We start from the raw sequence: 11,171 nt of genomic DNA, 5'->3' as shown, positions 1-11,171 counted from the left end.
TTCCTGGACGAAATCCTAGATTTGTTCATTCAAAACTGCAGCCATCGTTCAAAGGGGGAAAACAAAGTTGATGAAATCCGGCGAACTTCTCCGTTGCTGTCATCACCGTAGTATATAGCAAGAAAATGTCGCAACCACTCTCTCACCTCTAACAAAGGGTATCATTACATTGGCGCAACAAAGACAAACATAAATTATCAGCTTTTTTGTGCGCCTGGTTGGCCTCTGTGCAGCTGGGTACATAGGTGCGCATCCAGGGCCGTGCCCGCAGAGTTCACAATTTCACATATACCAGTATCTCCCTTACTCACAGGCGTACTTGTGTTCTTGTGTAAGTTCTGGCTGAATGGCTGTAGCAAATTTGGGAGGGATCGAGAAGGATAATTTACCTCTTTCTTACTGCACGGTGCGGTAACTCGGTAGGTTATGAGAAATCGCAGAGCGAATGTGGACAATGTTGATGACCAACGAAATGTCTGGCTAGAAATGGTCTGTCTGTTGCCCTGTCTGGAAATGACATTTATGTGCATTCTCTAAAACAGTTTGGTTTCAAGACCAAGATGCACCTAGGTAGGAGTAATTTTTCAAAATGGATTGGAGGACCCCCATGTCAATAGGAAAATACCATTTTAGTTAGGGCTAGATGCTGCACCTGTCTTCAATTATTCTTCATAACAGTGTGTATGCAAAAGTTATTGGTCACTGGAATTAACCTCATTCACAGCCAAGAATTTAAAGTGCAAGGTTATAACATACCACTCCAGAGTACAAGGGGTTAAGTGCTATTTTAGTCAGCAGATGCAAATACTTCTCAAGTGAAAGTAAGAAGTGCATTGTATACATTTTGCTTTAGTATTTTAACCTGTGCTTTGAGCTTTGATGTTCATAATTTAGTGAGCATAGCAGAGCTGTGTTTGATCAGACTCAAATTTGAAATGATATCACAAATATCAAAAAATTCATTTCCTCAACAACTGTTTGGCACAGCCAATGCTACTGATCAAAGCCAAGAGGGTCTAAATGACATGAGGCGCATGTTTGAGGAGCATTTCTAGCTTTAAGTAAATCAATTATTTATATGTGCTTGTGTAAAACGATCAGCTTAGACATGTTTTTAGCACAATTGTTTTAAAATTTGTGTTTGAACAGTACAACATGCATCTCTTTTTTAGCTGCATCAAATAATAAAACTCAATTTCAGGAACAAGTGTAGCAAAGTCTAATTTGCTGCTGGATGACAATGCAGAAGTAGGTTACAGGAAATGATAAGAAAGTGGTAAAATGGAAAAATTTCATCCCATGAGTGATTGTAATGGTCATTTGTGGATAAGAACCAGTGTTGAAAAATGTAATGAAATCAGTTATGAAGGAGCATTCACTTACCAAACTAGGGATGCAGGTTAAGGGTGTGCAGTGGGCAGCAGGTAGTCATTTGCTGCCATTACCTGGGAGATTTACCCTGGATGAGAGGTAGTTTTGGAAGAGTTGCCGTGAATTAGCAGGAGTTTGAAGGAAGTTTTATATTTGCCAACCAATAAAAATTCTTGTTAGCTGCTGGTGTGAAACTCAATTAGGCTGTTATGGCTCTTCACACAAATTTGCAATGGTGGTCAGATGTGGAGGTGTGGTGAATAACTTGCATTGTTTTAGGCAAAATGACCAGGACATGTGCAAAAAGAAGTTGAAGAAAGTGTGAGCTTAGTTAAGAGCAAGTACTGCCATATATATATATATATATATATATATATATATATATATATATATATATATATATATATAGCACAAAATCATTATTTTGGATGAGAGCAAACACAGCACCAAATGATTCAGGAAATGCAGGTTCAGTTAGATTTTGCTTCAGAAGTATTGTGGAATTGCCAGTGATGCCTTCCTGGCAATTAACATTGTCATGTCTTTCAGAACACACTCCTTATGTTCTGTGTTTTTTTGAAAGATGCAGCATACATGACTGAGTTTTAATACAACCTCTGTGGGTGAGCTTGCACATTTATTCATCACTGGTTATAATAGCTTGGCTCGTGCGTCATAGTTATAGTATTTATTATGCAGTTCCAGTTGGAGCCAGCATGTTTCAGTTTTTACAGAAGGTGGAAAAGATTTGGTTATGGATATTTCATACAGTATTCTTTTTGTAAGATCCAGTGTGAGCTTTCATTCCACATACTTGGGCTTGGCAGTCAGAAGAGCACAACTGCATTGTTCTGCATTTCACTTCAGCCAGAACTTGTCAGGACACTTTCCCAAGATGCCAAGATCATGATAAAGCTCTATCGACCAGGTGAAAAGTACAGTTGTCAAATCCTTGGAAGTACAGCTCATTTTGGCCTTTGCATCACACTATGCTTCACAGCTTGGTAAGCTCATGTGCATATGGTGAAGGCATCAAGTTTAAGTGTTTAGTAGATTTATATCCAAAATTTTGGGGCATTTGAGGCAACTGGTGCATACTGACTTGTGGCAGGTTAGGTCATGCTCCTTGTCAAGTTCATTGCACAACAATATGCATCTGTGTACACTGGCAAATAGCCTATCCATACTTCACAGTGCAAGCACTCTGCAGCCAGTTATAGGAGTGGTCTCACACCACACAAATTATAGATAATTGTTTTAGGGCACAGCTCATATTCCAATGTACAAATGAGAGTGAATGCACTACACACATCATCACATTACATCTGGAGACAGTGGTGTGATGGCTTAAGCTCAAATACTAATTCAACTATAAGTCATAGCAAATGCAATACATGTTTGAATTATGCTCACATTCATTGTAGTGTTGCTCTCTATTTGCTAAGTAGAAAACATTGTGATCACAATGTAATCACATAATGGATTAAGAGAAGGTGATTATGAATTTTTGAGATTATGTCAGTTTAATGCTCTCCTTCATGAGATCAATAAGAACCAGAAAATATCAGATCTTGGTTTCATCCAGCTCAAATGTTGACCCTTATAGCGTCCCTTTGAAACAATGAATTATGGCTGTTCCAATACCAATAAGTTTATTTGTGCCTTTCTGTTAAGCATGTTTGCTTGCCCTTTGTTGCCCTTGAAGTGAGGCATTGCTTGTATGAGGACTCAGCACTTGGATGGATCCTCTGCCACTTCCTTTCTGGTATGCCTTGTGGTGGCTTCTGCCAGAGGCCGCCGCCGGTCTGGCCGCCTTGGTGACGGTGGCGGTGGCGGTGTCGTTGACGGTGTCATTGACGGTGACCGTTGGCGGCAGGGGAGCGCGCCGTCGCCGCGCGGTGACCGGAGGTCAGCAGCATGTCGCAGGGCGAGAGGGAGCCGCTGCTGCGGGGCGGCCGGACAGTGCCGCCGCAGCCGCCGCCCAGCGATACGGTCACCTCCGAATACTGGAGCCTGGAGGGCTCCCAGGAGGGCGGTACGTATGGACGGCTCCGTCTCGGGCGCCTACCGCAGGCGCCTGCCTTATCGTAAGCGACGCGCCATTGAGAAGGCCGTCGTTGTGATGTTGACGGATCTGCTCGGACATGTGTGCGCCAGAAGGTATGTCCAATAAATCGATGTAAAGCATTACACTTGTGGTTGATGTCTTATTCCAGTCATGCCACATGATACCATACATGCACGGTTCAGTTCTGGGTCATGTGGGATAGGGGATGCAAACGCAGCATAAAAGACAACGTGCCGAGTCAAGAAATATCTTAAACAGCATATTGGGTAAGTTTTGAAGTGAACTTGGGTTCAGTTTGAAACCGCGTCATGGATTGGCACGTAATCTCCACTTCTCGCTGACAGTTTCACAGACTGAGTGCGTTCTGGACCGCACACTTTGCAGACGTAGGTGTGAGATGTAAACGCCCTCTGTTTCTAGAGGCTCGCCCCAGGCGTGCCTAGTCAGTCGTGGACGCCACCTCCTGACTCGGGGGGGGGGGGGGGGGGGGGGGGGCAGTTCCAGTGCGTGCGTGTTTGTGTGGCGTGCGCTGGGCAAGACCGTCGGACACGGCATGATTGCCGGACTCAGCGCAGAAGGGCGCTGACTTGTCACTCGCTGTGGATAGCTTAGTATAGCGTTTATCGTTATCAAATTGGGACGGAAAATGACACAACACCTAGTGACCAACCTAATGTGATGCGTAATAGCAACGCTCCGTCAAGTCTTTGATTCAAAATTACGACGGACAGTATATAGTATATTTCTTAGTATTGTGGACACTGCACCTGAACGCGGCAGAGGCCAGTGCCGGATGGCCCTCCATTGCCATCCGTTGCTCAAGTGGGCTGTTGCCGCCGCCGAAGTTCACCTGCTCTGGCGTTGCAGACGAGGTGCAGGCGGGCTCGCGGCCGCTGGACCACGCGGCGGCGGTGCGCGCCGCCGACGGCACGCTCACAGTGGCGTGTCGCATCTGCGAGGCCACGCTCGACCTCAGCGGCCGCACCGAGCAGCACGTGGTCAAGTGCCACGAGTGCCACGAGGCGACGGTGGGTGCGGCGGCCGGGCGGACAGCACCGCCGCCGGCCCCGACGGCCGTGCACGCCCGGCCGGCGGTGGGACGCAGGGGGTGGCGAGCGCCCTGTGATCGACTGGCTGGTGTCAGCGCTGGTTTGATGCGTCCGTCCAGCTGTTGGCTGCGGGTTATGGGTCAGCCCGCGCTACCGCCGGCGAGCGCGGTTATGGCAGGCTCCGACGTGTCAGTTGCTGGCGAGCCGCGGCGTGTCTTCCCCGCTGCGAGGGTCTGCGGTTTGCAACGCGATCCGTAGCGTGCCGTTCGGTGTGGCAGTTGAAGGTCACTGAGCCTTTCCGTCGTCAGCTCCGGCTACAGTTACTTGGGCTTCGAGTGGGCGGGTGGGGCTCACTGATGGCCTTAGTTTTGACGTTTAAACCTGTTCAAGCACATCACGTTATTGGGACAGGACCACCGCTGCCGAACACCTGCAACATATACAAATAAGCTCTGTTTGTATTGTAATACAAACCCGGCAAAATGAATTGCGCGACGTTTCGGTCGATGGATGTTTATCTAACCTTATTGGTTGAAACACCACATAATCTATTGTTCAGTTAATTGTTTTGTGTGATACTTTGGTGGCAGTAGCTATTCATAACCGGCGCCCCACTCGCCCGCTGCAGCCGGTGAGGACGGCGCCGCCAGGCAAGAAGTACGTGCGCTGCCCGTGCAACTGTCTGCTCATCTGTCGCGCGTCGAGTCTGCGCATCGCCTGCCCGCGCCCCAACTGCAAGAGAGTGATCAACCTGCCGACGCCGACCAGCCAGAGCAGCCAGCCCATGGTGCCGGGCATGTGCCGTGTCGTCTGCGCCTACTGCCGCGACTCATTCCTGGTCAGTAGACGGCGGCGCGCGGCTGCGCCCGCCGGCCGGCCGCGACACGATCGCGCCGGGCGACTCCTGCGCGGAGTTTTGGGGAGATGTATCTGGGCGATCCCCTAGAACAGTGGGGCGATCACGGAACGAGAGATCGGGGAGCTGGGACTTGTCTGGATGCTAGTGATGATGAATGCAGGGCCATCTGGGACTAACCACTAACGGCGCCTTTTTTTGGTGGGGGACGTTTTCTTCGGGGGATGTGTGCGAGTTTGGGTGCTTTGAGTGTGCCACTTGTAGCTTACATGGGGAAATGTGGTATAATTGTGCTATAGCGAAGATTGATAGGATGGAGACCAATTGTACTGTTCTCCTACTGCATAAATAACAGCAGCCTCTTGATGCGATCTTGGTGTAGTCTGTGGGCGATGATGTCCTCGTGGCTATGATATATGTCTCAGTTCCACAAATACGGATCTCATCGATTTGATTTGCCCACTACCCTGTGACTTAGAAGTCACAAGTCTAGCATGCTAGGTAGTCTGGTGACTTGAAAGTCACGGGCTAGTCTTGCGCAACGGAAGGGTTTTCGAGTTTTGTGCGTACAGCAGGTGGCAACCAACGGCATTGGTGTCTGCCTTTTATCCACCTTTATACATCGATCGCTTATTTGTAACAGTTATCGTACCTGAATATCACCATTATTACCTTTCGTCTTTGTGATCTGTTTCAAATGTTTATTGACGACCTTTTTAAGATGGTAGAAGCGTCAAACGGGACTCTGTAGACCGTGCGATACTCAATGTATCCTAAATCACGGCAATTAAAATGGACAAAATGGCAGTGGTTAAATTACAGGGCACAACATATCAGTGGCCACGGCGGTCAGCTGTGCACCCGGTGACTGGCGGTGACGCGAGCATCTGACCCAGCTCTGAGTCTGAGTCTAAGTCTCTGCCTCCAGTTTAACGCGCTGAGCGGCAAGCTGTCGCGCTGCCCGCGCTGCCGCAAGGTGTCGTCGGTGGGCTCGTACGGCCGCCGCCGCGGCGCCGCCTTCCTGGTGGCCGGCCTGCTGCTGGCCGGCATCGGCGTCGGCGTGACGTTCGGCACCCTGAGCTACGCCCGTCGCAAGCCCGGCGTCTACGTCGTCTACATCGGTACGGGCCGCGGGCGGCGCTGGGCTGCGAGCGGTTGGCGTTGGGGTGTGTGCGGTGTGCTGTGTTGACAGGGGTGACTCATCCGCCGTGACCTTGCGGGGCGTGTCGGCTGGTGCTGGTGCGGATCTGTGGTGTTTTTGTGACATGGCTCCGGCGCTGATTTGTGGCAGGTTCGACCCAGGTGTGCTTAGCCATGGAACTGCGTTGTTTTGCTTGAGCTGCACTCATCTTCATGATTAAAATAGTGAGCATTCCTGTAACGGGAGCTGGTAGCATCTGACGCATGTTAAGTCCATACAGGCCGGGTATACGAGCGTAAGATGGTCGGAAGGTGTTCTGAATGTGCTTGCCCGTTTTGGCAGCGTGTCATTCGTCCGTCCACTCGGAGTCGTTCTGTGTCCGAAGACGTTTGGGTGTTGGATGGTCAAATGGATTAAGCTTACAGCAAACGTGTTAAGGTTAATTTTTCCTTTCCGGGCGGGGTCGTCGTACCGGCCGTTCCGCGCGACATCGCCTGACATGCCGCCTGCTCGCAGGCGCCTTCTTGGCCGCTCTGGTGCTGATTCTGCGCGCCGTGTACTACTTCACGCTGCGCACCAGCGAGATCGACCACTCGGCGTGAGCGCCACCTCGTCGCCGGACCAGCTACTACAGCTTCGACAGACAGCCGTTGATTGATGGTAGCACGGCGTGGCGCCACCGTGCGCTGCCGTGGATCTGTTTAATTCCGCCGAATGCCTTCTATAGGAGTGGCATTGGCCGTATGGTGGCTGTGGATATATGGAAAAGCTTGGGAGTGGTACTCTTATGCGATTTGCTCGTTCGGTCATTATAGCACATACGATAAATTACCCGCTGCTTTCTTGTCTATGTTATGTGTGTATCATTCGATGTAAGCGGCCCAGCAGTGTTGTGTTGGCGCATGCCAACGCCTGCCGGCAATCGTCCAGCGTACTCGAAACTGAGCGTTCCGAGCTGCGGAGGGCGCTTCTGCATAGCGGGGGCCGTGCGCCGCACGGCGTCCAGCTCGGCTACCACGCGCTGCGACGGAGACGGGGAGTGCCGGGAAACCCGGCGGCGTGGGCCGAGGAGCCGCCGACGGCTGGACTCCCCGACACGCGGCGGTGACGGCGGAGCGCGCGCCCTCCGCCACTGGACCGGACCGCTGTTTTATGGTGTAGCTGCTGCTGCTGCTGTGTACATAGGCGTGTGCCGTGGTGTCTGTACGCGGCCACGGGGCCGCAGGAGCGGCCGTGCTTATCGGCAGGGGACAGATGGGCGCTGGCGAGCGCCCCGTGCCGCCCGGTGGCCTCCTCGCTTCCGCCCCCGACACTAACACGTTGGCTACAGGACGCGTCATGAACTGCATGTGTGAGGGACCTTTTTGGAACCAGATCTTACGGCAGACTCTCAGCGCCGGTCGGCGTCCGGCGCGTCAAAAGGCTTTGGGGCGTGCTGTGCGCGCCCGCGGCCCCCGTTTCGGCTCGGCTCACCATACCTGCTGGCTTTCATAGCGGCGCCGGCAGCACTTCGCGACGGTCGGCTGCGGCCGGCTTCTGGTCGATGCGAACGTGCTCAGGCCACACACGGCTCCCGTGGCTGTCCCTTCACCCCCTGAACAGTCCGCTCTGAGAGCTGTGCAGCTCGAGGCTGGGGGGTGGGCCTCTTCCGCCGCCGCCCCACCGGCCGCTCGGTCCGGGAAGGACCGCGCCGGACCGGCCGCGCCCGTCCCCCCTCCCCCGCCCCCCACCGTATTGTGTGCCCCTGTTGCTGCGCACCCCCGGATGTGGTATGCAAGGGTGGACAAATACATTATCCCCTAGTTTGGAGGCGTTTAGCCGCGAGTGGGGTGTGTGCCCCTTGCCCAGGCCACAGGCCGTCCCGACGGGACAGGGAGCTTGTTCGATTGGCGCTTGGTGAGAACAGGAGAGGATCAGCATAGCAACTGGAGACTGCAGTAGTGGTTCACATAGCGTAATATATGTCAACATGACGATGGTATGTAGCGGAAAATGTCCGGACAATGCGGACATGTATGTTGCGCCAATAACCTACAGCCGGCTCCTTGAAAAAGCACACTGAAAGGTCTGAAAATTCGGTTCAGGGAAGGGTGAATGTGAAATTTATGTCCCAGGTTTCCGAGAAATGTACGTGTAAGACACAAAATATTTGGAGATGTGGACACCATCGAAGTAGCCATGCTCAAATTTGGTGATCCAGCATTTCCAAATGTTGGGTGATCCTAGCCAATGCTGCAGAAGTCAAATCAGGTTTGGTAGATTTCCACGGGCGGCATACTGATTATTTTAACGCGGCGTACATTGTTTTATCTATGGCTGCGTAGGCCGAGAACTCCCAAAATTTCGCACATTTATCTCCGTTAAGTGTGCGCCAGGTGACCATTGGAGGATGAACGTAGGACTGCCAGCCCCCAGTACGGATAAACGTGCGAATACGGTGGGATGAATTGCCCTCCTCTTTTCTAAGAGGCATGACAAATGGTTCTGGCCTGCTAGGTAGATATATACGAACACATATGAAACGCCTTTTTATACCATTATCCAAGAGCAGGTAACCAGGAGTGCCCCCCCCCCCCCTCTCATGAATAAACCGTACGTTAACACCAGAAAGCATAAAATGAAGTCGCGGCACTCTCAGCTAGGAAGAGGAAGCAAACATAAAGAAGCAAGCAAAAATATGGTGCAGACCCGGAGCGAACCGTTTTGTGCAATAGACAAGGACAAATCAAAGATGAGAAGGCTTAAAGTAGTCATAGCCTACATCAGCTAATGACAGCCTGCTATAACCACCCAATAAGCTACAACCACTCATTCACAGTGTTAGCAAAGGTTGTACAGTCACACAAGTCGGAGGGGCAATTAACTGGTCATTCTCGTGTTGGGTCTTGAGCTGGATGTCCTGGGAGTCCACCCAGCTAAGTGGAGGTTGTTGCTGGGAGAGCTGCCGAAGCCAGCACCATGAATTTGGGCGCCAGTGCATGAATATAGCTATATCAGAACGTGATTATGGAGCGTGAGGAAGGTTAAATATGAAATGAGTTACATACATGCAGAGCAAAAAAATGCAATGTCGTCAAATATGTTGGTTACGTTAATATGCATTCGCGAAATGATAGCAGATTATGTCCTTGACGATGTTTTTATGCAACGATATCAGTTATTCTTGGAAAATATGAAATCATAATATCGTTCCACGGTTTAGGACCTAGGCAAGATGCTATAAATAATCTATAGTTACGATTAGAGAAAGGGTGGTCTAAATGTTTCACTCGCCTCACATCCATTTCATTTGATTCGTAGAGCTTGTATATCAAATCGAATAATGCAGGAAGCTGTGAAGTTAGAAATTTATGCATCACAATTGTCATTTGGGATTTAGCGATACCTGATAGTTTCAAAATTTTGTATCGCTTAAAGATTGGTTCGGAGCTTTGTGGAGGATACATGTTTTCTATCAGGCGCTTCAGATATATCGTAAGAGTTACGCACTGCACACATGACATATGCGTCCGAGTCTTTAATTTTCTCTGATACATGAATGCACTTTCCACGTCGTCAGGCTTGGAATCTGAATCAGTCAGAACTATATTTTTCTGCGATCGTCAGAAGGACGCAGACACTACGCTGTAGTTGTGTTCAGTGTCACATCATGTGTCAGTGACACACCATATGTCAGTGGCACACCATGTGACAGCGACACACAATGTGTCAGTGACACACCTTGTGTCAGTGACACGCCATGTGTCAGTGTCACACCATGTATCAGTGACACACCATGCGCCAGTGTCACACCATGTGTCAGTGGCACACCATGCGTCAGTATCACATCATGTGCTCCTGTGCGCCACTGACAGACGGGACTCGGACCGCCATCGGCGCGCTGCCCCGTCCGCCGCCGTTCCAGTCGACACCACTGGCCGTCAGCTCTGCTGGCGGCTATCATCAGACGAGGACCACGGTCACCCGGCGGCGCCGCTCTCACTACACCTGCGTCCTCTGTTGGCGTGGGCGCGGGCAGGCTGTGACCCAGAGCACCCCCGGCGCCCTCGGTCGTCAAGACGAACTGGACTCACCGTGACATCAGCTAGTGGAGTCATTTGTCTTGGTGTGTCCCCACCCTCTGTCTCCTTGTGGCCGCTTCAAGTCAATTAGGCCTGCTCTCGGCCGTCGGCCAGGGCGCCATTGTGGCCGGCTCGGGCCGGGCGGCCGGCTGAATGCGGCTGGATTAATGCGCGGTGCAGAGCAGCTGCAATGTACGACCTCTCGCTCCGCGGTGTCGGCGGCGCCGCGCCGAGCGGGAGCGCGAGAATATCACACCGCTGGCGTATCTAACGGGATTTAACCAGCGGACTTTGAACATGGGGGCGCCATAGCTGGTAAGCCTGTTTCAATCTGAAGGCGCCGTGTGCGCTGGTCCCCGCTCGTTCGCGTCTTCATTGCTCCTGCTCGGCTGCCAGGTAGAGCCCGCAGGAGCGGATCCAGTGGTGCTTTTTCAGCGGCATTGATGATTAAACATCGTTTGAGGTCAGTTTTTTGAAGCAACGCTCATGCAGTAGCGCAGGCGGGGAGGGGGGGGGGGCATAGGGGGCACGTGCCATCCCCATCAGGTTCCGAGTGGCCCGAAGTGTCCGAAAAGCCGGGCGGAGGTCGTATTTAGGGACCCTGGTCCGCAAGCCCAGATACTCC

The 11,171-nt window shown here is 51.5% G+C and overlaps 1 protein-coding gene across 4 annotated transcripts; it reads left to right on the top strand.

Moving 5' to 3' along the window:
• The first annotated feature begins 208 nt into the window (after positions 1-208).
• On the top strand, positions 209-7,326 carry LOC119099241 (type II phosphatidylinositol 4,5-bisphosphate 4-phosphatase). 4 transcript variants are annotated; one of them, XM_037222362.1, is made up of 6 exons: positions 209-245; positions 3,248-3,406; positions 4,307-4,467; positions 5,117-5,326; positions 6,273-6,465; positions 7,002-7,326. In XM_037222362.1, the coding sequence occupies exons 2-6, from the start codon at positions 3,289-3,291 to the stop codon at positions 7,085-7,087; spliced, it is 768 nt and encodes a 255-aa protein (XP_037078257.1). In that variant the 5' UTR covers positions 209-245; positions 3,248-3,288; the 3' UTR covers positions 7,088-7,326. The 4 variants fall into 4 exon arrangements, with proteins under 4 accessions (XP_037078257.1, XP_037078256.1, XP_037078259.1 ...); XM_037222361.1 differs by having other exon boundaries at positions 209-331; XM_037222364.1 differs by lacking the exon at positions 209-245 and adding an exon at positions 349-419.
• The last annotated feature ends 3,845 nt before the right edge of the window (positions 7,327-11,171 follow it).

Source organism: Pollicipes pollicipes, unplaced genomic scaffold (genome assembly GCF_011947565.3).
Source record: "Pollicipes pollicipes isolate AB1234 unplaced genomic scaffold, Ppol_2.1 Scaffold_4740;HRSCAF=5597_pilon_pilon_pilon, whole genome shotgun sequence".
Taxonomy (NCBI): Eukaryota; Metazoa; Arthropoda; class Thecostraca; order Pollicipedomorpha; family Pollicipedidae; genus Pollicipes; species Pollicipes pollicipes.
The sequence above is the reverse complement of the archived record's forward strand: the minus strand, read 5'-3'. Positions and strand labels throughout refer to the sequence as shown.

Excerpts from the sequence above, each read along its gene's own strand:
- LOC119099241 (XM_037222362.1), top strand. The coding sequence starts at position 3,289 with ATGTCGCAGGGCGAGAGGGAGCCGCTGCTGCGGGGCGGCCGGACAGTG. Across the intron at positions 4,468-5,116 it reads ACGAGTGCCACGAGGCGACG|CCGGTGAGGACGGCGCCGCC; the intron begins GTGGGTGCGGCG and ends CGCCCGCTGCAG. Across the intron at positions 6,466-7,001 it reads CGTCTACGTCGTCTACATCG|GCGCCTTCTTGGCCGCTCTG; the intron begins GTACGGGCCGCG and ends GCCTGCTCGCAG.